This window comes from Oculina patagonica, chromosome 3 (genome assembly GCF_052425735.1).
Source record: "Oculina patagonica isolate OP01 chromosome 3, crgOcupat, whole genome shotgun sequence".
Lineage (NCBI taxonomy): Eukaryota > Metazoa > Cnidaria > Anthozoa > Scleractinia > Oculinidae > Oculina > Oculina patagonica.
The window spans coordinates 20,070,025-20,096,881 of NC_135760.1; the positions used below are offsets into that span (position 1 = coordinate 20,070,025).

The following is a 26,857-nucleotide window of genomic DNA, read 5'->3' on the forward strand; positions in this document are numbered from 1 at the left end:
GACAGATTGACGTACTTTTTAAACCTTACGGCGGCTTCTACTCGAAGCGAAATTTTGTCTAAAAAACAATCGCTCGTGAACTGCAACAATAACATTGGCGCAATCGATTCTTGTTTACCACACAACAAACAAATATTGCTAATAATGGATATTTAGTTGCTGTTATTCCCAACCATGAGGGGCAGCCTTTAAATAATTCTTCAAACACAAAAAACTTACCTACCTTTCTTTAAGTGAAACTTTGAAACGCAGGCATCATCCAAAGCAAAACTGCTTCATCGTGATAATTCAGGCTTGTGAGTGTCTGCACGTTTTTTCCGTGTCTTTGTTTCTTGTTTTGCTAATTAGCTCGCGGTCAAAAGTGTTCCAATATCGCCGAGTGTCTCTGTTATTCAAATACAATACAACATCCTTTACCTTCCGGGGTATAGTGTCGGGGAACCTTTAAGGTGGCCCGCGGGTATTTATGAGGCTGACAGTTCCCTTTTTTAAGCGCGTTTTAAAACGGGAAAACGTGAAGCGATTGCTTAGATTTTTGAGAATCTGAAAAAATAATGCTTTAATTATATAAAATGATAAATTTTATGGCGATCAAACGCGATTTGTTAAAGTTATGAGCTATTTTTGGAAGCCTTCGTTTTTAATAAAATGCGATTATTTTGAAAATGCCACGGTGAATTTTTCTGTAATTACCCCAAAACGCTGCCAAACAGTTGAAGTTTACTCACAACAACTTACAGGAAAATCCACTCCGTAGATTTCCTGAACGAGCGACATCTTTATTTTGCCTTTAAGAACTGTTGTGTTATGCGTCTGACTTGACCGTCGCATAAATTTGATACTTATAATAACCCAGTACCAGCCAGTTTTGAGTCTGATGTCACCTTAATCTTGTGTGTAAAAGTTAAAAAGATCGTGTATATACATCGAATGTTAGCAGTCAATAAAGATGGATGGTTTTCAGTCGAATTTTTGAAAATATCAAACAAATGACGTTATTTAGAATTGCGGAAAATTTGTCGATTTGTTTTTCATTTTTTTAAAGCTGCAGCTAGAACAGGATGTTGCAAAGATTTGTGCCGAGTTTCAGCGTGTTCCTATCATACGGTTTGAAGAATTTCGGTCGCAAAGTCGGGTACATTTGCTTTCCAAGGTCTAATCGCTTTGTAAACCTCGCATTGCGAATGAAATTATTCTGTTGTTGTTTGAAGAGAGGTGTTACTTACAAATTCCGCACGATCTTCTACCGTCAGGAAATACATGTGCAGGAACGGTATTTGTCATTTTAGTAGTAACTATTTCAGGCTGTGTTATTTCCAAGTGGTAGAAGATCGTGCGGAATTTGAAAGTAACGCCTCTCTTCGAAAACAACAGTATAATTTCATTCGAAATGCAGGGTTTACAAAGCGACCAAATCTTGGAAAGTTAATGTACCTGACTTTCCGACCTAAATTCTTCAAACCGTATGATAGGAACACGCTGAAACTCGGCACAAATCTTTGCAATATCCTGTTCTAGCTGCAGCTTTAAAAAAATGAAAAACAAATCGACAAATTTTCCGCAATTTTAAATAACGTCGTTTGTTTGATATTTTCAAAAATTCGACTGAAAACCATCCATCTTTATTGACTGCTAACATTTGATGTATATACACGATCTTTTTAACTTTTACACACAAATTAAGGTGACATCAGACTCAAAACTGGCTGGTACTGGGTTATTATAAGTATCAAATTTATGCGACGGTCAAGTCAGACGCATAACACAACAGTTCTTAAAGGCAAAATAAAGATGTCGCTCGTTCAGGAAATCTACGGAGTGGATTTTCCTGTAAGTTGTTGTGAGTAAACTTCAACTGTTTGGCAGCGTTTTGGGGTAATTACAGAAAAATTCACCGTGGCATTTTCAAAATAATCGCATTTTATTAAAAACGAAGGCTTCCAAAAATAGCTCATAACTTTAACAAATCGCGTTTGATCGCCATAAAATTTATCATTTTATATAATTTAAGCATTATTTTTTCAGATTCTCAAAAATCTAAGCAATCGCTTCACATTTTCCCGTTTTAAAACGCGCTTAAAAAAGGGAACTGTCAGCCTCATAAATACCCGCGGGCCACCTTAAGCTATCGCGACGCCGAAAGTAACATCAATAAATATAAGAATTCATATTTTTAGACTTGTAGCCTCATCTCGAAACAATGATCACACGATGCAAAGTAAGTGCTGGAATTGCTGGAATCTAGGATATAAATTAAATTTTAGCCCACTTCAGCTAAGTAAATTTTAACATGAGTCCAGTTAAAATTCTGATTATGCAATTCTCGGGTATCAGTAACCCATTTAGACCCTCTGTAAACTGAGGCCCTGTCCACACTTATCAAGGAAAATTTGAAAACGGATAAAATGTTTTCTGTCCATACTAATCAGAATAAATTTGAACACGATAGGCTACATCGCAAGCAACGTTGCAACGCACGAGCAGAGCTATTATAAAGCTTATGAAACCTTTTGTTTTTGTCAGAGATCACGTGACTATTTGACGTTAGCGTTTTCGAAATGCTCCGATTTCGCTGTCCACACTACACCACCTAGCCGGACGATTTCAAATTTCAAAATTCTGGAGACCGTTTCTGAAAAGCTCCATTTTCGGTGACCAAAAACGCCGTTTTAGTGTAGACGGTTGGCCTATCTGGAGGGAAAAACGGATGTGTTTTCAAGTTTATCCGGATTAGTGTGCATTGTGTAATCATGTAACTACTGAGGCAGACAAGCACCCCCTTTAATGTTACATCTAATAGTCTTATTAATCATACTCATTCCCTATATCAAGAGAGGATAATGGGACCTTTATCTTCTCTTGCCTATATCCAATACAATTCTATATACTTCTACACAGGAACAATTTTTTTTACATCATGCAGTAGTTTTACAATATTAGAACAGTAACGTGTGATCGGCATATTGGAAAAATTGTGTGCTATAATTTGTGTACCGCTCGGCTGCCTAAACTTATCAATTAGCAGGGTTTATCTTATCCTCTCAGTGGGTTATGCGTAGTCCTTGCATGCAGGCTGGTAGGATGGATGGTCATCCTTGACCAAAGCTACCCTATTACTGGCCTGAAAGCAATTGAGCTTAAATGCAAATAAGTACGAGCGAAAACCGGGACTTAGCAGCTATGAGTCGGTTTTGCGTAAGCTCTGACTCACAAAAGACGTGACTTTCCCCACCCCCGCTCCAAGCTAGTCAGCAATTCCCCACCCTACCCAGGATCCCTTGGAAATGTGAAATCATTCACTAAGTCCGTCGTCAAGCCTTTGAGGGTTACGTTCTGTCAAATCAAGCCAGAATTTGAAAGATGCATTAGACACGAAAATCATACCATGATTTTTTTACGATTTTTTGTTTATTCCTTAAACCCCCTTTAGGTCGTGCTCGCACAGTTTAAATTACACTGCATTAAGCTAAGTTAATATAAAATTGTTGAATAACTGAAACTTGAGAAATATCACCCATAAATCGAAAGTGTTAATCTGTAATTATGATATCACACGAATTCAGCCATTCTCTTTGTCAGTTTGGAGGCTAGATATAAAACATATACACCAAAACGATTGACAAAAGAAATAATATTTCATGACTGACATCACACATTCTTGATTCTTCCCTGGATATTCAGGGATATTTTATACTTTAAAAATCGTCGTATATCTAGTTCTGCGATTTTAAATTACACCCAAATAAACTAACCGTATTTACTCGAATAAGCGCCGCCCCCGAATAAGCGCCGCCCTCGAATAAGCGCCGCATTTGGGACAAAAAAGTTAACGACGACAATGTCGCCGCCATACTCGCAGACATGAGCAAACTGAATATTCTACTCCGAATCTTAAAAAGATTCTTATGAGACACTGGAATCACATAATTAACTTAGAACCATTACCCGCTCAAACTAAACCTCCAATTCGCTTTTTTCACGATCCCATAATACATCTTGTTTACCCCCCAAAATTTTTGCATAAGCATTGTTTTCAATTTCTCTTGGGACGATTGTACGTCATTGTAAATCCCAAGAGAAATTGAAAACAATGCTTATGCAAAAATTTTGGGGGGTAAACAAGATGTATTATGGGAACGGTGAAAACAGCGAATTGTCGCTTATTAGAAGGACAAGTCTTTGAAAGCCAGACCAAAAATTCCTTCACGCATTTAACAACATCATTTGGGAGTTATATAACAATAGAGTTGATGTTCGCGGGCGTAAATATGTTTTTGGCCCGACTCAGGCTCATTTTAGCCCGAGCCGCAGGCGAGGGCTAAAATGAGCTCTGAGAAGGGCCAAAAACATATTTACGCCCAAGAACATCAACTCTATTACTATTATAATCATTTCAGAGGGTATTAAGTTAAGGAATCAAAAACAGTATTAAGCGATAACTTGAACACTGCCATTGCGAGTCGGAGTTTTATTTCTGATTGAAAACTAGGTTAAAAGTTTACAAAACTCGGCAGAAAACCGCAAAATTACTCTAAACAATCTTTGCTTGAAAAGGAAATTACAAAATTCTATCGGCAGCAAAGAAATAGTCGTCATTTAGAAGTGTTAAAATTACTTGTGCTGTTAACTGAACTGGCAGTTTGGAATATGCCTGAAATTCAACTGAGCGAGTTTCGCTCGACGAAGACAAACTTACATTCACTTCGCCGCCTGGATTCTTCTTTGAGTTTCTGTAATTCCTCTTCATCTAGCTGTGAAGACTGAAAATTTGCTTTCCCTTTCAGTCCTTCAAACATTTTGTCGTTATAAAGCTCAAAAACAGTTTTGAAGCGTCTCGACTCAAATTAAACGAAGCTTGAAATTATGCCAGCTTGTGCCAGCCAGCAAGAAAACGGCGCGAACAGTTGAATGGTTTTCAGTTCTGATTGGCTGGCTTCGTTTTTTTCTTGTTTCTGATTGGTCCACCACAGCGGGCTAAAATATATTTTAGCCCGCTGAATTCTCCATTTTAGCCCGCAAAATACGCCACAATGCCTGATGAAATGATTATAATATACGGTAAGGGTCGAGTGACAATATTATACACCCCGAATAAGCGCCGCAGTCCCGGTGCGGCGCTTATTTGAGGAATTCGGTTTAACTAAAAACAACACTATTTCTTTGCATCAAAAACGATGTTTTGCAGTTCGAAGTGATTGTTTTACCGCTCGCCCATTAGTTTTTCTATCCAACATTCTTACAATACGTAGTTCTGTAAATGTTTTGAAGGCAGCGAACTTTGATCGGACTGCTAGCGCCACTTCCCTACAGCAAGAGACGAATACTGACAATCAAAAGACGATATTTTCAATTACTGTAAAAGATTAGATTCTTTGTGGCGTCCAAATTTTAAATAAGCGCCGCCCTCAAATAAGCGCCGCACTTGAGGCGTAAAAAATTTAATAAGTGCCGCGGCGCTTATTCGAGTAAATACGGTATGCAAAGTTGCACCTATTATACAATTGTATCGTAACACTATCTCTTTGTTTTTAAAAAGTCTTTAAGCTTCTAAAACAACGTTCAGCGAAGTTTACACTTCGCACGTGACGATACGTTTTCCTTTATATTGATTCAACGCGAATTGTGTTTTTTTTTTCAGTGATCCTAACTAGTAAAACTTTACAGTTGATCGCGTTTTATGGTACATAAAAATGTCATAAAACTGACAGATAGAACTTTGAAAACTATTAGCTTTTTAGCGAGCTTCCATCACTTCTGCAGAATATACAATAATGAAACTATCTAGTTTTGTAAAACTTGAAAAATATTGAATAAACAGCTATTAGCATAAGAGAGAGTCAACCAAATAACCGGCAAGTCTATTGATCACAAATGTACCACCTTTACCGACTGAAGGCGTTGGAACAAAGCAGTTTTTTCTGAATCTAAAACAGAAACCAAAAAATGAATTTTATTAGTTATAAATGAACCACTGAGAAGCTTCTATTTTAAAGTTAATATAGGTTTGGTACGTTCGCTAACTAAGACGTAGAAATCATCACCTAGATACTTGCCCATAGACTAAATTTAAGGTTTAACTCTTGAGTAATATCAATAGTAATAGCGATATCACTTACTCCGTTTTTTTTATTTTGTAATGTGCGTAGAGACGACAACCCGGAGGACTTACTTAGAGGGTGTAAATTATGGTTTTTGGTCTTACTTAGGGTGTTTAGAACAGAAAGCCAATATTTTTAGCCGTCAAGGTTTTGTTAAGGGTTTCACATTAAAAAGCCGTCATACCGAGTTCGTGGTGTAGACCGATCACGCACGAAAAATGGTATCTTTAAGGGGTCAAAGAAAGCTTGAGCTACGGGGTTTGGTTAAAATTTTCCTCCGACGAGCAATCTCGTCCTCTTCATTTGGGAGTCCCCCCGGGAGAGGGCCGATTGCATCTGTTTCATCTCCTTGGTTCAGGATGTGACAGAGGCCGCTGGAAGGGTTTTCTCCGGAAAGTTTCTATATATTTTATTTTTGTTAATTTAGGGATGTAATAATACAAAGTGTCAACAATATAGAATTTTGAAGCTACGAGAGTTGATACTATTTAAGAACTTTTAGCCCTAATTCCTTTGAATGCTTTATACATTCCTTTTTCCTCTTTCGCCTTGACAAACTGACTCCATTAGAGAATCTAAAGAAACCCTATCCTAGTTTTTATGGTGTCTCTATTTCTCCTTAAACTAAAATCTTTGCCTTTAATGCAGAAACGTCTTTCGCCTACACAAAGATAAGTTACAGGTAAATTTTACGTCAATCAGCCAGGTTTTACTTACCATGTAGGTATCAGTTCTTTGCACCAAGTTCTAGTGTGACGTCATCGCCAATAAGTACAAAAGGTGCCCAGTATCTCACATCACTGTACTTGTCTGATTCTCTGAGATGTTTCATGGCCTGGTTCAGAGACTCGCTTGCACTTTTTCTTTCCACAAGGTGGTGGTAGAAACTTTTCATAAACTCCAGCGTGGCTTTATCATCGATCGCCCATAGTGACACCAGAACAGACCGAGCACCAGCACCTATAAAGGCACGTGCAATACCGACTACGCCTTCAGCTTTGATTTCTCCTCGACCACTGTGGCAGCAACTTAGGACAACTAGTCTAGCTCGCATTTTAACACTCAGCACATCTGCCATTTTTAAAATGTAGTCTTCCTCCGTAGGGATACGAGATGATCGCTTTGGGTCCGGAGTTAGAGCAATTTCACCAGTTTCCATGCATCCATGTGCTGCAATATGAACTAAAGCAACTGAACTGAGTCCTTTTAGCACTTCGCGTTTAGTTGCTTTCGTTCCGATGAGAGGAGTCACGTTGAGAATCTTTCCGATCATTTCTACTTCCTTTCTTGCGAACGGAAGAGGATCTAGCAATTTTTCACCGTTGCTATTGGTAACTTCTTCTACCCACGGATCTCCAACAAGTAAGGCATCATTCTTACAGTGGTATCCCTCTGGACAATCAGCGATCAGTTTCAAACTGGTCAGCGAGGGAATCAGTCGAATTCGAAAAGATTCACTGAGGTACTTGGAATCAGTATCCATGAAGGCAGCGTAAGGCGCTAGCCAGAGTGGACCATCCGGGACAATTATCAGCTCATTTCCTTGAATCAGGTTTGCAATTGGCTTAATAACGACGTCATAGAAGGTGCTCAAAGAACTACCTTGTGGTAGGGACGGTAGTGAGACTCTCTCATTATATTTTGTGTCAGGGGAGAAATCTTTCCTTAACGCATCCATTGAACGATTCTCACAGCTAATGATACCAGCACGAACACCAATCATGTTATAGGCACTTTGTACTAAGGCAGTAACATCACGTTCAAGTTTGTTTTGCTTAAAACCCACGACCCTTCCTTCCACGAGAGCCCAACTAGTGATTGTACCCGTATCAAGAGCCTGAAAAACTGCGCTTGAAGAAATGCACTTCAGCACATCAGAATCTTTCACTGGTTGTTCATGTGACCTGGATTGACTTGCTCGGACGCCATATTGAGATTCCATAAGGTCGGTAAGTGCCTGGGCTCGTCCTTCCTCAGCAGCAAACAAAGCTTCAGCAATTCTATCTTCTTTTAACAGAATTCTCCATAAAGCATTGTACGCAAGATGTTGCTTATTTCGAAAACCAATTTTCCACTCGTCCTTAGACTGAAGCAGACTTCTCACGTCATTGCACAATCGTACACTAGATTGGAAATATTGTAATGCTTCTGATAAATGACCCTGTAATTCACAGCTGTGACCTAGTGAATAATAAGCCAAACCTTCCATTGTCTTGTCTCCCAAATCTTTGGCAATACTGAGCTGTAGGTTGTAATAGTACATGGCTTTTCTGGACTCGCCCAGGATTTGAAAATCATTTCCAAGATAGGCATACGCACGTCCTTCTGCAACCTTCTCTTGGACTTCTTTGGCAATACCAAGAGCTAGATTGTGGTAGTGTAGGGCTTTTGTGGGCTTACCTAGCTTTCGATAAACATTGCCAAGATTGCCGTAGGTAGATCCCGCTCCATTCTTTCCACCCAACTCTTCTGAAATACTAAGATGACGCTTGTAGTATTCGATGGCCTTTTCGAAATCACCGAGTCCCAAATAATCATTGCCGAGGTTGCAACAGGCATGCCCTTCACCATCTCTGTCTCCCACGTCTTTGCAAATACTAAGGTCTACTTGGTGGTATTCCATGGCTTTTCTTATATTACCCAGTTGGAAAAAACAATTGCCAAGAGTGCGACACATAAGTCCTTTGAAAGCTGTGTTTCCTGCATCTTCGGCAGTACTAAGACTCAAAAGCAAGTAGTCTATGGCCTTTTTAAAATCACAGAGAACGTAAAAAGCATTGCCAAGAGAGCCATATGCCCCTCCTTCCTCATACTTGTTTCCTAGTTTTTTTGCAATTTCAAGGTTTAAATTAAAATATTCTATGGATTTTTTCAGGTCGCCGAGATGGTAAAAAGCATTACCAAGGTTTCCACAGGCACGTCCTTCCATAGCTTTGTCCCCTAATTCTTTGGAAATACTAAGATGTAGGTTGTGGTAGTGCACGACTTTTTTAAAATCACCGAGATTGTACAAGCCAATACCAAGATTGCCATAGGTGTTTCCTTCATGAGCCCTGTTTCCTACTTTTTTAGCAATACTGAGACTTAATTTATGGTATTCTATGCCTTTTTTGTAATCTCCGAGGCCGTAAAAAGCATTGCCAAGATTAGCATACGCACGCCCTTCCGCAGTCTTGTCTCCAATTTCTTTGGCAATAGCTAGATCTAGGGTGTGGTATTCTATGGCTTTTTTGAAATCACTAAGTTTCAGAAAAGTACTACCAAGATTGGCATACGCACATCCTTCACCAGCCTTGTCGCCCAATTCTTTGGCAATCATAAGATGAAGGTTGTGGTACTCTCCGGCTTTTTTGAAATCACCGAGACTCCAGAATGCAATCCCAAGATTGCTGTACGCAATTCCTTCGTTGACTTTATTTCTTGATTCTATAGCAATATTAAGATGCAAGTTGTGGTAGACTATCGCGTTTTTGAAGTCGCCGCTGTTGGAAAAAGTAATGCCACGAAGGAGGTAAACAGCCCCCTCGTACTCCTTGTTTTTCGTTTCTTTGGCCACAGAAAGAAGTTTATTGTAGTCTTCTCTACTTATCTTGAACTGTGTCAACTTTTCTAAGCTTTGACTGCACAACTCCAATTCTTGTTGAAGTGAAGCGTTTACCTGTCAGATGAAAGCAGGGTTGATTTGTTTAATGATGAAAAGTAAAATCGTTATGTATTTCCTATAAGTATGATTTTGGTAATTTTAAGAGTGTATATCTGAGACTGGAAACTCAATGGCTATATGGACCAAACCGTGAATTGAAAGGACACAAATTAGCAGCCAATAGCGAAATAGCATTATTATGTTTGTGAAATTATGACAATGAATGAGATTTTTGTGTAGGGCAACAATTCAAATTATGGACCAGGTCCGATGAAATTAAATGAATTAAACTTTCTTAGCTAGATGTTTCATTTGTTTAGCTGTTAGCGTAAAAAAACCCAGTTCATTTTCGATAGTTTTCTTATTCTCTATCATACTTGCCTTGTCTTTCACAGTTTGAGTTTTTGAGTTTTTCGCTTTGTCTCCAACTGACTCCTGTAGCTTTTTTTGCTCTTTGACAGCCGTAGACTTTAAATCCAACAAAATTCGGTTCTTCTTGTCAACCTTCTTTGAGTCAAGATATATAACACGACATATAATTCTGATCAGCAAGCTTGAGACGAGGTCACAGATAGAGTGTACTTGGTTGATAAACCCTTCTTTTCATATACATAGAGACAAAAATCCGAGGGTTCTTAAAAACAAGCTACATTATATGAAAAAGAAAGATAAATCACTCGAAATCACGGTTACATAAAAATATTAAAATAACAATATTTAACAGCATATAGTATAATTTCCAGAACACCTATTGCTTCGGATCTTCCCGTAAACCTTAATTGTTGCCACAATCAAAAGCGAAATATTTTTGTTCAATAGACCCACTTGAATAAGCTCGGAGTCAACATCAATTCATTTAAAATATTTTGTCGCCAGAAGTCTGAGGTCATATCGAGTGAAGAAGTCAAATTTATCCAAATAAGCGCCTTCTTTCAGACATAAGTAGCTCGTAAACTAGCAGTAGTGAAAGATTAAGAAAAATTGCAATGTTAGAATATTTTGGCGCGAACGTCCTAAAAGCACTCGTTTCAGATTCCCTGAGATTCCCCCGCCACTGAGCATTTGAACAATGATGGCGGAGGCCGCGGTTATTCTTGATAAAAGTTTTTTCTAGGTTGTTCGGAAGAGTGTAGACAAAAACAAAAAGGCACAAGCGTGGGTTCGAGTCGTGAAAGAAATTGAGATGATATTTTTCTTTAAAAAAATAACTATAACCCCAAATGTTTCGTTTTTCTTCCTTTTTTGTGGTCGCTTTCGCTTTCTTCGTCACGAGAGTAGAAGAGAACAACATTCAATGCCTGAGAGTTTTTTCCGCCATATTTGCCGAGGGAATGGAGCCTTCTAACTAGTAAACATCGTGTTCTTATGCCTTTGCTTATGCTTATGTCGAAGTTTGTTTTCACTTGGCACAAGCTACTTATGCTTGCGCTAGTGCTTGCGTCGCTAGTGACGTATCACTTCACTTAACTCACGAAGAAAGAAAACATTTTGATGCCGTAATTGTTTAACGTAGTCATTTTTAGATGACATGTCACAAGGATACTCTTAACCCTTTATCACACCATGTGATGGCTTCTCCAAAACGATTCAGCTTCATACAGGCACTTGCTCCTGATGATAAAAGAATAAAGAAAGAAATACTGTGTGTGTTTTGATTTGCTCTTTGCGCACGACCTATAAGAAGACAGAAGCACACAAGCTATTTCAACGTGTATGCTAAAATTAATCGATCAACAAATAACTCTCTTTTCATCTAAAACTGTATGACATTCAGTGTTTACACGTGTTTCCTCACTGACCCACTACCTGCCTAAACGCTACAACTAACTTTTAATAGTGCACTTTCGGTCTTTGGAGATTCACGTCAAGTTTACGTAATCAAGTTTACTTAACAAGATTAAAAGATCTGATTTAACTCCTGAGCTACAGTAAGCAATATTCTTGTTTAAATACATGGCACATATTAATTCTGTTCAAACAGCCTCTCAGCCTCAGGCTTCTTTTCTGCCGTAGCGACTTCACCTTGTTGTAAGCCTGTGTACAGCCGCCCAGTCTCCTCAACTGATAAATGATAGTAGATTTCTCCAGCCTAGTACCCAAGCGTTCCCTTCCCGCTAACTGATTTGGCGCTTAATTTCGTGACGTCACCGAATGACACTGTTCTCCGGCCGGCACGCCAACGACACACCAACCCGTTCCCAAGCCCTCAGGTCAACCTCGAGCTCGCCTGAGAGAGAGGGAGAACGACTAGGGACTTCGCTGGAATTTCGCTTGAGGAGAGTGGGCGGCTATACACAGGCTACCACGTTGTGATAATAACACTTTGATTTTTCAAGAAATCATACCCCTCACAATTGCCTTCAAATAATGTGGTTGCATTTCAGTGGCAGCTCTTGCATCGTCAAGTGAAGCAGAATAATTCTCTGTGAAAAACAGCGAAAGTTAGAAGGGACGGGAAGAGGGTGGAGCTGGGTGGGCCCCCTCCTCCCTTTTTTGGATGGTTAACAAACCACAGTTCCTTTGCTTATGACGGTAACAAGAATAAGTAAGCTGTGTCCAATTGACCACCGTTTTAACCAAGAAAGATACGATGTGTATGCAAAAAGGGTCTCTTTGAAAGAGTTGTCTGAACACAAGAAGAACACCATAAATGAAATCATTACTATTAGTAAGCTTGTTCTTGTGTGTGTTCGGCTCGAAAACGTGGCGTTGTTCGACACTGACACAAGCGAGGTTGATGGTGAATCACACTGCAGAGATGCTATTTCAATGTGATGTAAATGTTTAAACACACATTCACTGCATATATAAAAAAATGCCAGAAAGTGAAATATTCTCACCCAAATAAAAATGTGCTATGGCCCTGTTGCTGTACAGTTTGGCATTCAGTTCGTCATCCTTGCAGTTCACTTTAATTCCTTCCGTGTAAAAGTATATGGCCTTGCTAAAATCTTTCTTTCTGTATTCATCATTGCCTTCATTCCTGTAAACATCTGCTATCGCTGAAGTAAAATTAATACAAATATCATTTCAATTTTCTTTTAAAACCATAAAAAGCCTGCCCTCTAACCCGATCGCAAGAAGATAAGTTGTATTAGGAAGCCAAACCAATGTTTACTGACTGCGAAGAAATTTGTTAAAACGTCAGATGTAGACTTATCTACACGACCTCATTGTTACTTTATTTGAGGACTGGAAAGAGACGACCGGTGTTATGTACCGTTAAATTACAACCTCATATCATCTAAGGGTCGACCCCTCAAGTGAATTCTTTTGAAAACACAAGGTAAAGCTTTAGCTAAAAAACATAACTGTTTTCTCGACAGTAGCTGACAGTACTACAGTGCTATTTTTAATATTTTTTTTTTCAAATGATGTAGATTAGGTATGAAGATCCCTATGAGAAACATAATAAAGTCTATTGTATTGTGTACTACGCGAGATTTAAAAAAAGGCATAAATCGATATTAGTTACACATATATTTGTATCATTCTATGGAGTCTAAAGTATGGTAGTTATATATTATGATAAAGTAATAGCCCTGTAAATAGCAAGGTAACAGCATTCAGACGAATATTCAGCTTACAAAGCATTTAAACATAAGATTTTGAAATGGTAGCGACATTTCATTCAATCAATTTTCTCTTGATCGTTTCTCCTCACCTCTTTTAGTGACGTCATCAAAATCCAGTGTTTCTTCAGCAGGTGGTGTGACGTCACTTTCACTTGCAGTTTTGATTGGACTTCTAGCCACGGAGGCTGGGAGTTTGGAAATCCTTTTATCCTCAACATGCTTGAGTAAATAAAACAAGAATCAATTTGAAGAGCTGTTGTTGGTTATTAAATGTAATGAAGATTTAAGCGAGACTAGGATAGGCATCGGGGCTGTAACCTCACAAGGCTTATTTAGCCTTTATAGAGTAAATAAAAGGACTCTTTTTAACTTTCTGCAATGTAAGAATTTTAAAATGCTTCGATGTGAACAGTGATGTGGAGAGAAGTATGTTCCTGTCAGAACTGTCTTTATCACTCTACCTCGGCTTTGTTCTTTTGGGTCGATTAGCTTGTTACAGTTCCCAATGTTTAAAAAAAATAGTGTAATTGTAGTCAGGGTTGACCTAGTTTGTTAGTGGTTTGACGCTGACTGTTTTTTAATGTTTTTTTTTTTAAATAACATTAAAAAGAAAAAACCGTCATCGTCTCAAACTACTAACAAACTAGTTTCCAGTGTTCCTTAACAAGTGAAATTTCGTTTTACTCGAAGAAACGTGATCCTTGAGGTCATTCTGAATTGTTTATTTGACCATCGCTAGTTGATTGGTTTATCCGATCGATGAAAACCATTTGAATAGTTTTCATATTTTCTCGATCAAACTCACCGTGTCTTTTCCAGATTGAGTTTCTAAACGATCCTTGCTTTCGTCTCTGCTTGATTCTTGGAATTCTTTTTGTTCTTGTACAGCCTTGATCCTTAACTCAAACAAACTCTGGGTATTTTTTTCAATCTTCTAAGAGTTAAGAAAGCTAAAGCTGTGTTCACACTAGGCCCAAACATGATTAGTCTGATCACGACTAAAACATGTTTCATTGTGAAAAGTGTTCACATCAGGCAGTGTATTGCGCGAATCATGATTGAAACATGATTAGCCTGATCATGATTGAAACTACCTCACCTGGAAGTTTCAATCATGATCAGACTAATCACGTTAAAAATAGCAGACATGGGGTGAGGAGGTGAGCGTCCAAAAGGATACTGCTAATCCCTTATCACACCATGTGATGGCTTCTTCAAACATATTGAGCTTCATGCAGGCACGCGCTCCTATTACGATAAAAGAAAAAAGAGAAAAATTACTTCAGTACTTTCCAAAACTTCCAAGTACTGTGTATGATTTGATTGACTCTTTGTGCACTATGGGGTGGTCGTGCACGTTTTTTGGATTCAGATCTCAAATTCCAAAGACTTTTCGTCAAATTTTCCAAAATTTTTGCGGCTATTTTGAAAATTATGTATGGTTTATGTTAGAAGGAGCTTTCTGCGGCAGTACATTTTCAGTTTCTAGGTTGGAAAATAGGAACTGGTGGATTTTGGTCTGCCTTGGTAAAGTTTCATTGTATACCTGGCGAACATGGTTTTATCGGTTTTATCTGAGGTCTGTAACAGAGGTGCAAGTATTTCCCATATTTTAATCTTTTATGCTACAAGAATTGCACATTATTCCTGTATTGTATTCGATTGTATGTTTGAGCAAGTAGAAGTGTCTACATCGTGTTGTTCACAAGAGAAAAATTATTGTTAACTATTTTTCAGAATCATACCTCTCTCAATTGCCTTCAGATAGTTTGGTTGTAATTTAGTAGCAACTCTTGCATCATTAAGCGAATCAAGATAATTCCCTGTGAAAACAAAAGTTGCGTTAAATCAGAACTAGGAGTCACAATAGGCATAACTGTTCTATCTATAAAGCATAAACATAAGGAAGTCCTTGTTTGCCTTGTGCGTGAAGAATGTTAACTGAAAAAGAGAAACAAGGAATAATACTATGTAGAAAATGGTAAAAACTTAGAAAATTGCAAGAAACTAAAAAGTTCTAACCTAAATAAAAATGTGCAATCCCCCTGTTACTGTAAAGTTTGGCATTCAGTTCGTCATCTTTGCAGTTCACTTTAATTCCTTCCGTGTACAAACAAATGGCGTTGTTTAAATCTTTCTTTTTGTATTCAGTATTGCCTTTATTCTTGTAATCTTCTGCTATTGCTGGAATAAAATTAATTCAAATATTGTTGGCATATGGTTCATTAATCACCCTATAAAGCTTGCGACTGGTAGCTCTTTTGACGTTAGGAAATCTTAACTACTTAGCAGCATCTTAACTAGTGGATTTGGAAGCCGTAACAATGAACGATCCTTAGTACCACGTTGGTTACTAAATGACTGCGAAGTAATATGTTAAATGTTCAGGTGCAGACTTATGCCTATGAGCCTAGAAAACATTTAAACATAATGCAGTAATAATCGAGTAATAAGCTTCTAGAAATGGCAGCGACATTTCAATTCAATCAATATCTTCTCTTGATCTTTTCTCCTCACCTCTTATAACTGTCGTCATCAAAATCCAATGTTTCTTCAGAAGGTGGTGTGACGTCACTTTCACTTGCAGTTTTGATTGGACTTCTGGCCACGGATGCTGGGAGTTCGGAAATCCTTTCAACCTCATCATCCTTGAGTAAATTAAAAACAAATCAATTTGAATCGCTGTTGTTGGTTGCAAAATGTAATTCAGATTTAGCCTGTGTACAGCCGTTCCGCTCCGCGTTTTGTTTTTGAGCGGAGCGGGACGGCTGTACACAGGCTATTCAGATTTCGGTGAGACTTGAATAGGCATCGGGGCTGTAACATCACCGGGCTTATTCAGATTTTCCTCAGTTTTTAAGTAAATAATTAAACGTAGCTAGAGAAGGACTCTACTTACTTTTCTCCAATATAAGCATTGAGTGCTGGGATTTAAACAGTGGAGTTGGCGTTATAAATGTGCTGTATATCACTCGATCTCTGTTTTTACCTATGGGCGATTGGCTTGTCACAGTTTCCAGTGTTCCTTTACAACTGAAATTTAGCTTCACTGTAATAAACGTGACCCTTGACCTGGCCCTTGAGGTCATTCTGAATTTTTTATTTTACCATCGCTAGTTGATTGGTCTATCCGATCGATAACAACGATTTGAATAGTTTCATATTTTCTCGACCAAACTCACCGTGTCTTTTCCAGATTTAGTTTCTGAACTATCATCCTTGCTTTCGTCTTCGCTTGATTCTCGCAATTTCTTTTGTTCTTGTACAGCCTTGATCCTTAAGTCCAACAAACTCTGGGAATTTTTTTCAATCTTGTTAGAGTTCAGAGAAATAATGCGAACAAACGATTCTGATCAGTGAGCTTCAAGGTCCAATAGAATTTTAACCTCAGTGGGAATAAGAGTATAAGAGGCAGTTCGTTCTATAGTGCTCAGTTTTAGGGCAGGCGAGCACATATTTCCATTTTGTCCTTTTAGGAACCTTCTTTCAAGGAACAAACTAAACTAAGTAAACTTTTCGGGTGTGATATGTTCTGTCAACAAACCGGGGAATACCAATCGATGGAGACAATAAAAAAATCCCATTTCACAGCCTATTCTTATTTCCACTTTTCCAAATCGCAATCCCAGTTCTTTCGTTTATTTGTTTCTGATTCCCAGTCCCAGTGTCCCACATCCCATTTTCCAGTGAAAATTTGCCCAAATCCCAGTTCCCATTTTACACCTTAAGGCCCCTCTTTTAATGAAGTCAGTTATACCTCTGTACCTTATTTTTTAAAAACATTTTAATAGTTGGTGGGATATCCGTATGGAACTTAAAAACTAAATAAATTAATTAATATATAGATGTAGATGTCATTGATCAGATGCAACAAAGGATACGGCTAATCCCTTGTCACACCATGTGATGGCTTCTTCAAACATATTGAGCTTCATGCAGGCACTCGCTCCTATAACGACAAAGAATAAAGAAAAACATATTACTTCAGTACCGTATTTACTCGAATAAGCGCCGCGGCGCTTATTAAATTTTTCGCACCTCAAGTGCGGCGCTTATTCGAGGGCGGCGCTTATTTAAAATTTGGACGCCAGAAAGAATCTAATCTTTTACAGTAATTGAAAATAGCGTCTTTCGATTGTCAATATTCGTCTCTTGCTGAAGAGAGAAGTGGCGCTAGCTGTCCTGGCAAAGTTCGCGGCCTTCACAACATTTACAGAACTCCGTATTGTAAGAATGTTGGATAGAAAAACTAATGGGCGAGTGGCAAAACAATCACTTTAAGCTGCAAAACATCGCTTTGGATAGAAAGAAATGACCAAGTTTGTATTAGAGATGCTTTATACTGCTGTTTTAAGTTAAACGGAGTTCTTCGAATAAGCGCCGCATCGGGACTGCGGCGCTTATTCGGGGGCGGCGCTTATTAACTTTTTTCTCTCAAATGCGGCGCTTATTCGAGGGCGGCGCTTATTCGGGGGCGGCGCTTATTCGAGTAAATACGGTATGTTCAAGCCTTCCAAGTACTGTGCGTGATTTGATTGGCTCGTTGTGCACTATGGGATGGTCGTGCACGTAATTTGGATTCCGATTTTAGATTCCAAAGATTTTTCGTCAACTTCCGCAAAACGTTTGCGGCTATTTTGAAGGGATTATGTATGGTTAATTAAGTTTTCCGGCAGAACGTTACGTTTTTCTACGTTGGAAAATAGGAACTGGTGGATTTTGGCCAGCCTCTCTTTGAACAACAACATAATAGTTTCATTCGAAATGGGAGGTTTACAAAGCGATCAGAACTTGGAGAGGAAATGTACCTGACTTTGCGACCGAAATTCTCTAGCTGCAGCTTTAAAAAAATGCAAAAGAAATCGACAAATTTTTCGCAATTTGAAATAACGTCATTTGTTTGATATTTTCAAAAATTCGGCTGAAAACCATTTCTAGTATTCTTTGACACGAACAAGCAGCAGTGTCTACATCATGTTGTTCACAAGAGAAAATAAATGGCATGCAATGCACGCATAAGCGATGACGTTTCACAAGGGGTCTTACATAAATTTGAGGAAATTTGTCAAAAACTTAACGTAAATAAAAGTAGCTGACACCTTGTGGGTGATAAAGACTGTTATTCAACTGCAGCTTACATTTTTCAAACATACGAAGCAATGTTGGTGATTGTATAAACAATGATCTGATGGAGTTTAAATACATATATTAGTTATGAATTCACAGGCCAAGGATGCAAAGTTAATAATACACTTTCTTCGTATATTTGCTCAATTAAAAACAGTAATATTTTCTTTTATATTTTCTTTTTTTTACCCTTTGTTGTCTGAACAAAGATTGCGTTATATTTTAGCGTGACATCCGATAAACGACATACGATACGCGCGAGCTGGCTTTTTTAAAGCTGCGAGGAAAGGTCAAACGGTCTCTTGCTCACAGTGGCCCTGTATATTATAATAATTAGAAATTTCTGTCTATTCAATCTTATAGATCCCATCATACAAAATAAGTCTCTTTCGTTTATACATTGAAGTGTTCCATTCTAACTGCACGGGAGTAACAGACAAAAAGACAAAAGGACAGAAAGATCCGGCCGGTCGTGCGATGGCATAAAGCGATGACGACGTCACTTACACGTCATCGCTTAAAAATATTATAGACTATTTTCAAATATCATACCTCTCTCAATTGCCTTCAGATAGCTTGGTTGTAATTCAGTAGCAACTCTTGCATCATAAAGTGAATCAGAATAATTCCCTGTGAAAAGAAAAGTTGCGTTAAGGCCCGGTCAACGTCGAACTTTTCATGTGCCGAACCTAATACCTATTTGGGTCGACCCAAAGTTCGGCAGTTGATCAAACGTCCACTTTCATGTGCCGAACTCACTGTGCCGAGGAAACAATGACTCTCAAGTCGCGCACAAAATGAATAACAAGAACACTGTCAGTGGGAGAACATCTCTTGTGGTTTAAAATGAAAAAACAGCAGCTGAAGTACAGTTGCCAGGATGGTCAAATGTGTTAGTATCAACCAGTTCTTATTTCACTACCTTTGGCCAGTCTTGCTTTTGTTTCCTCAGAGAATACAAAAACAAAAGACGTAAACATGATACGAATGCAATCTACTAACAGCGAGAGTTGAGCGGGAAAGCAATCATGATATTTCGCGGTCAGAGCGTTACGTGGCGCCAATGCATGACCGCGTTCATGACCCCACTAGCCAATCACAAACCCTCATACAAAACAGGATGAGCACGAAGTGCACTGAAAGTGCGCCGCACGACGGGCCGCGGCCCGAATGCAACTGCGAACCGAACCACCAATAGGCGCCGAAAGCAGGAGTAAGTCAGACCTGGGTATAACCTGAAATCATACCCTCCCTCCCTACTACTGTGGGGGAGGAGGGATGATACTTTGCTTGTAGTATAAAACAGATTCTTTTTTGTCTGATTGGTCAAGAAACAATACTCAATGGAGGGTGTGGACTGATTGGTTGTCGATCCGAGACCGGAAGGAAGAGAGTACGTTTACTGGGGGACGAGTTTCACATGAAGCCCAGATTCAAGTGTACCAAGGAGAACAGATAGAGTGAGGACAATGCGATATTTTGGTTTCGTGAAGATGTTCGAAAACAATATCCAAGATGTTGGAATGTAAAAGCGACCGATGCATCTGCGACAGCCTGTCGGTGAATCCTTTGTGTGTGTAAGCTGAAATAAAGGGACGGCATCCAGTACAACTAATAAATATATGTTCGCAAGCGCCATCCACCTGCTACTAAAAGCATTTATCTCAACACGGCGAAGTTTAAATACAGACTGTACATATACAATTTCTCCAGACGATTTTCACGCCGTGGAAATCCGAGCCGAATTGCCGCCAACTACAAAGAGTGGTTTGACAGCGACGACACATTAGTTTTTTAAATTAGGGGGGGCTGGGGCCGGTAAATAAATGTATCAGGCGTTCTTTTTTCCCTCTCGCTTTCGTAAAAAGAACGCCTGATCGCAGGTTAACCTGGGTAATGATGGACACACAATAGAAATATTTGTTCTATCTATGACACATAAACATAAGAAAGTCCTTGTTTGCCTTGGGCGTAGCTAGCATTCTTTTTTATTAGGGTTAAAAAAGAATGCAAAAAGAGAGAACCAGGAGAAATGTGATGTAGTGATGCTATTTCAATGTGCTAGTGAGAAAATTGCAAAAACGTAAAAAAAAACTCTCACCCAAATAAAATTGTGCAATCGCCCTGTTGTTGTACAGTTTGGCATTCAGTTCGTCATCCGTGCAGTGTACTTTAATTCCTTCCGTGTAGAAACAAATGGCGTTATGTAATTCCTTCTTTCTGTATTCAACATTGCCTTTATTCTTGTAATCTTCTGCTATCGCTGAAATATAATTAATTATAGAAATACTGTTTGCATATGATTCATTTATCACTATAAAAAGCTTGCCGCTGATTGGCTCTGTTGATAAGCTCTGCATCTTAGCTATTGGATTTGGAAGCTGTACCAATGGTTGATTGTCAGAACCATGTAGTTTACTGACTGTGAGGTTATTTGTGAAATGGCCAGGTTTCATTATTTGAGGACTGGCAAGGGACAAGTGTGGTCGTGTACCGTTTAAGTGCCCTTCACCTAAGTGAAGTTTATTCAAAACAGCGTCGGACAACATATTAAGATAGCAAGTTTGTAAGTGTATGCTCTACATGAAAAGAAACATTGAAAACGAAGCCAACCCACTATAACATTGAAACAACAAACAGTTAAGTGTTGCTGTTTGCATGGCATTATTTCAGACTAGATGCCCGTTCCAGAGAACCATACCTGGGCACTGAAATCGGACGTTGTATTGACAGCCCAGTGTGGGGCTCCTTGATTGAGCCTGTTTACACTCGTATTGGAGGTTTGGTACCCAAATACTTGTTTATGGTTCGCCATTCTGTTCTTTCTGCACCGGATGATTATATCCTGGCTATCGTTTAATTTTTTCTGACCTGCTTTTCAACTTCTTAAGTTTATTGTCCATCTGTTGCGTCGTTGTTTCGATACCGCTCTCCTCTTTCAAGATCTCAAAAGTATTTTTTTGCCGATACAGTTGAACCTCTCTAACATTTAAGGGACAGAGCTCAGTGTTCGTATTATGGTGGTAGAGATACTAACTATGCAACGCTTTCGAGTGGCATACTTAACAATTATTCCACGAGCGCGCGTTGGATATGAGATGGTAGATAGCCAACAAGGCGCATCTCATATCCAACAAGCGCGAGTGGAATAATTATTGTTTTATTAAAAACGCTCAAAGAATTGCAATATTTGAGCTCCCCAGCTGTTTTCATTGACGCGTATCGAGTGCCATATTGTGGCCAATGGTATATGAGCTCATATACCATTGCCCGTTAACCAATCAAAACTCAGGAATTGCAATATACCATTGCTAGTTTTTAATAATATGGAATATCCCAAGAGTCAAGTGACAAGTGGGATATTCCATATTATAAATAAATGGCATGCGATGCATGCAGAAGCGATGGCGTTTCACAAGGGTTCTTACATAATTTTGAGGAAATTTGTCAAAAACTTAACGTAAAAAAAGTAGCTGACACCTTGTGCGTGATAAAGACCGTCATCCGCCAACTGCAGCTTACATTTTTTTAACCAAAGGAGCAATGATAGTGATTGTATAAATAGCATAGTTAGGATCTGATGGAATTCAAATAAATAAAGTAGTTATGAATTCACAGGCCAAGGATGCAAAGTTAATAGCTTAGATATATAATAATGTAAATAGTGTCCACAATTATTTTTTTTAATCTAAATTTTTCAAACTTTTTAATAAATTTTTTCATTCTTTCTTTCTTATAATACGATGGCATGGTATAAATTGTTATATACTACAATAGAACCCGGCTAACTCGAACTCGGATAACTCGAACAACCCTGCTAACTCGAACTAACTTCCATTTCCCTTGAACCCACTTTCAGTCATTTTTACTCGGTTAACTCGAAACCCCGCTAACTCGAACTGTTTTTCGCTTCCCTTCAGAGTTCGAGTTACCGGGGTAAATGTATATAAATCGTGGATTCTCTGGGACCAAGTAAATTGTCGGTAAAAGGGAGGTGTCCCAACTATGGAGGTGTCCGTAAGAAAAGGTTCAAAACCCCTTAGAAATGTTAGTAACATTTCAATACAATCAATCTGCTGTAAGTCATTTCGGATTACCTTTTTGAGTGTCGTCATCAGGTGCTTCTTCAGTGGGTGATGTGACGTCACTTTGACTTGCAACCTTGTTTGAACTCCTCGCCATCGATGCTGGGAGGCAAACATCACAGTTATTGAAAACCTGTTACCGATTTCAGGCACATAAAACTTTTGATGAAAGCTCATGTTACCTAGATTTACCGTCAAGGTATAGTACCATGTGTGGCTGAAGTTAGTTCGAAAAAGAAACACAAAATTCCACAGACACTTGCAGAACTAATTATATTTTGAAGAAAGAGTGATTAACTTTCGATCTTCGCAGAAATGTTTACATTATCGCGCCGCTCACCACGAAAAGGCCATTGCAACAAAAAACAATTTACCCTGCTAGCGGAGTCTCCTCGATCTTTCCTAGGTAAGTCGGGAAAGAGGAATTGAATGAAGGACACACTCGACTCTGCCCGGGCTCACAGAAAAGTCTCGCCGTCTCAAAGACACCTTTCACAACGGCAACTTCAAGACATGGCGACGTAATCCGATTCGATTTCGATTGTAAGGGTGCATTTCTTTGGAAAAATTCAAAACCCGGATTCTTGTATACAAAAAACGGATTTGGATTAATCAGGGACTAGTGATCTGAAGAATTCACACTCAGAGTCAGGACATTTTGGAGTGCGCGCGCGCACATGTGTGTGTGTGTGTGTGGGGGGGAGGGGGAGGGGGGAGGGAGGGAGGGGGAGGGGGCGGGGGCTAAGACTAAGCCACTCGGCAGCTTTTCATATATGGGGAAACTTTTTTCCGTTCTAGCCACTTTTTTCTTCTGAACAGTTTCTAGACCGAAGATCCGAAGATTCTCCGATTGTTGTTCGAAGGCCATACGAACGTTTCCGATCATTTCTCGAATTTTTCTAAAGAGAAACGAAGTTTCCCGAAGACTTTAATGGAACTCACTTTCATGTTTGAACTCACTCATGAGACGGAATATCTTGAAAAACCTATTTTACGCTGCGCTCGCAATATTTTCGGTACCAAAACGCAACCCCCCCCCCCCAAGGAAAAAACATTTTCGTTTGGGGGGGGGGGGCTTAGTTACTGTGCTGAAATCAGAAGGAATAAATGCTACTATTCAGGAATGTAACTAGGAAAGTAATTGTACCGTTGGAAACGACGTACAAAATCAAGATGATTCACTTTGCAGCTGTAAGTTCAAAAATTCATGAAACTTTTTTCCCGTGGTAAACAAATGTTGAGATGCTCTGAATCGCGGGTCTAAATATCATAAATATGGAAATAAAGGAAACATAACTGAAAGATAGCTGGATTGACGTATTTTTAATCAGGTGCCGGTATCGTTCGGTGCGGAACTAAATCGAACCTCCCCGAACCTAATCAAACGTTCGATTTGGTTCGATTCGCATTTTTTTGTGAGTTCGATTTCGTTCAGTGACCGATTAGATTCGTTTGAGTACCAAAACCAAACGTTCGAATTGATGTCCCGGGAAAAGTTAAGAGTAGCTTGATCAGTGTGGAACGTCATTTTAAACTGGATGCAGGCTTTCTAGAACAGTCATTGTGTGCCTATGGAAGCTGTATTTAATTTTTCTGAAATCGTCACGAGTGTAGTTTGGTTTAAGTTTGCGTTGATTATATTTTAGCAGAACTCTTCGCTATGCGAAGCTTCTAGCCACATCATGCTTCAGGCTAAATTCAAGAAGACACGCTTCGTCGTGTAATCTTTTTTTCAAAGGCTTCTGTGTGCTGAAATGATTTTTGCTAGAATACCTCCGACAAAAAAATAAATACGTGCTGACATTTTATGTTCTCCCGGGTGTTCTGTGCGGACAGTGTTTACAGCTGAATTTACGGGTTGTCATGGCAAAAATCCAGTTTCAGATACAGTTGACTCCCGATAACTCGAACCTTCAAGGGAAATTGAAAATGGTTCGAGTTATCGAGAGTTCAAATGATCAAGTGAGTTGACAAAACAAATGACCGGAAATAAGGAAAAAAGGGTGTTTACTGATTTTCTATTCATACACTCTTTTTTTATAAGAATATAGTTTTCCACTCAGGCGGAATATTCTTTTATTCTGCCGAAGGCGAATTCATGAACATCTAGAAAATACGTTTGATATTTCCAGAAGAGGGAACAGTGCAGATCTGACACAAGTGCCATGCTCGTTGCAGCCTGGCGTGGAGACCAAGAGTGAGGGGTGTACACAATCCCGCCCGACCATCCAAATTCAGCCTCGATATCTTATAAACTAGATTCCTATAAAAAAAAGAGTGTACAACAGTGTAGATCAATGTACATTTTAAATAAACAAATTTAATTAGGGTATAGAGAAACCGAAAGAAAAAAAAGGAACAATATATTTCTGAATCACTGTCAGGTATAAATCAGAACGCAATGTAAAGCAAAGCAAATTAGCTGCGAACTTTGCAGGTTTTAAAGAGAACAACGCTAATGCTATAGGCTTCTGATACAGAGTTTATGCGATTTACTTTTCGATAAATACGTAGTCAGTTAATTCGCCCTGCCGACAATCCTTTAAAGTTTTCTAAGGTCGGATTTGAAAGAAGGACAAGAATCCGTATCAACCTCCACCAACGAACTGGACGTGTGAATTAGCACGCCAATGACGTGGCACAGTTCGTGTTTTGGGGGCGTTCTAACTCGTGTACGTTTTTATTTCAAAATAAATTGAACGTTTTGGACTACAGCAAACTGTTTGTTTTGACTTGTCGCGTATTGACAGACATGGTTCGAGTTATCGAGGGTAAAATTGTATAGAAAATGACCTGAAGGGAAACGAAAGTTGGCTCGAGTTAGCGGGAGATTCGAGTTATCGAGGGTTCGAGTTACCGAGGGTAAAATTACAGTGAATGTATAACGGAAATCCAGGGGAAATCGATTTTGGTTCGAGTTAGCGCGAGGTTTGAGTTAGTTGTACTTGGTTTCTTTGGCAGCAAAGAAATGCACCCTAGGGGTCAAGCAAGGGAAAATTGTTTTGTAAAAGTGTCATCAATTGAAAGGCGCTTTGTTCAATTCTCAGAAATCAGGAAACGAGATAAACATGATTGCGCGACACAGAAAAGTGTTTATAAATAGCGAAATAAGTGGTTTTATGCGTTTCTACTGAGCAGAATGTAAATTAAATTTTCCCACCGTCTTATGGCAGTCTTACGTCCGATTCTGAATTAAAATGTTTATGCATTCTGTATACTCATACATCATTTACTGCATTTTGTACAGTGTAACGCAACATTTCGAAACAAAGTCACGCGAGAAGGAAAGACGATCTGCGGAGGAGTTTCTCGACTTTTTATTCGACCATTAAAGGAAGTTTTGGGTTGTTTTTGGTGACTGACAGTGTTAAAAGTCGGGGTTCACTTCAATCCCATTTCATTGTAAACTAAATCGACTATATTTAGTGTATATCGCCGTCTCTATACCCGGAAATATTCAGTCAAACTCTTTGACATGCGAACCAGCAGATTAGACGTTACACAAGGTACACAAGCACAAAGATTGACGACTACAGTTGAACCTCGCTAATTCGAACTCGGTTATTTCGAATTCCCCGTTAATTCGAACTAAAACCCGTTTCCCTTGGATTTGCCCTTCAGTCATTTACTATCGGCTATTTCGAACTCCCGCTATTTCGAACTATTTTTTGTTTCCCCTGACGGTTCGAAATAACAGGGTTCAACTGTATTTCAAAGCGAACCTTTTTCATCATATTCTATACACACGACGCCAGCGTAGCTCAGTATTTAAGTTGTGATACACGACCTACACAGATTCCCTATCATTTTGCTGCGTTTAATCTGGTTTAACAGACCGTGTAAATGTATCGGTAATATCTGTTCTTACTAACCTTTCAAAGCTAGCAGTGTAGCTTCCTAAGAATAAGGTTATGGAAGAAGACTCTTCAAAACTTCCCCTTGTATCCAACAGAAATACAAACTTAACTTCGGACGCATAGCAGATGCCTTCCAAGGGGGTGTCTGATGTCGCTCGTTTGCGGTTCTGAACCACTTGAGGGAAACGTTGTTGCTGTCGCAAATATACACCCTTTCAGTGCTAGTTTCGGTCGGCTGTCGATGCTCTGGAACAAGATAGTCGCTACATTTTTAGCTATTTCGGAACATTGTCGCCTGTCGCCAAAACCCTTTGGAAGACCTTATATACTTGCATCGCTGACGATATGAAGTCTGTTTCCATGTCAAGTCTATTCTCACTGTTCGCTGTGTCAGATATCAGTTGACGTTATTATTTGACAAACTTTTACCCAGATCCCGCGCGCAACGATCACGGCGTCCCGTTTGCATGGG

General features: G+C 39.1%; 2 protein-coding genes across 3 annotated transcripts in view; both read right to left on the reverse strand.

Moving 5' to 3' along the window:
- Positions 1–605, reverse strand: part of LOC144645253 (uncharacterized) — a 55,364-nt gene extending 54,759 nt beyond the window's left edge. The window contains exon 1 of the mRNA XM_078504740.1: positions 220–605. The gene's annotated coding sequence lies outside the window, so the exon portion shown is untranslated. The remainder of the gene's footprint in view (positions 1–219) is intronic.
- Positions 606–1,902: 1,297 nt separating this feature from the next.
- Positions 1,903–26,779, reverse strand: LOC144645272 (uncharacterized). Of its 2 annotated transcripts, XM_078504784.1 has the most exons (13): positions 26,401–26,779; positions 22,541–22,630; positions 20,545–20,706; positions 15,062–15,139; positions 14,497–14,564; positions 14,122–14,247; positions 13,406–13,535; positions 12,582–12,743; positions 12,087–12,164; positions 11,285–11,352; positions 10,123–10,245; positions 6,816–9,756; positions 1,903–5,924 (listed from the first exon to the last, which is right to left on the reverse strand). In XM_078504784.1, exons 2-12 carry the CDS (start codon positions 22,623–22,625, stop codon positions 6,826–6,828), a joined length of 4,011 nt encoding a protein of 1,336 aa, XP_078360910.1. In that variant the 5' UTR covers positions 22,626–22,630; positions 26,401–26,779; the 3' UTR covers positions 1,903–5,924; positions 6,816–6,825. The 2 variants fall into 2 exon arrangements, with proteins under 2 accessions (XP_078360910.1, XP_078360911.1); XM_078504785.1 differs by lacking the exons at positions 20,545–20,706; positions 22,541–22,630; positions 26,401–26,779 and adding an exon at positions 15,339–15,385.
- Positions 26,780–26,857: the final 78 nt, after the last annotated feature.

Bases quoted from the DNA above. Each gene is read 5' to 3' on its own strand.
- LOC144645272 (XM_078504784.1), bottom strand. From the start codon at position 22,625: ATGGCGAGGAGTTCAAACAAGGTTGCAAGTCAAAGTGACGTCACATCA. The intron at 12,744-13,405 runs GTGAGGAGAAAC...ATTTTACTTCAG, and splicing joins TGATGACGTCACTAAAAGAG to CGATAGCAGATGTTTACAGG. The intron at 11,353-12,086 runs GTATGATTTCTT...TTTTATCATCAG, and splicing joins TTTGAAGGCAATTGTGAGGG to GAGCAAGTGCCTGTATGAAG.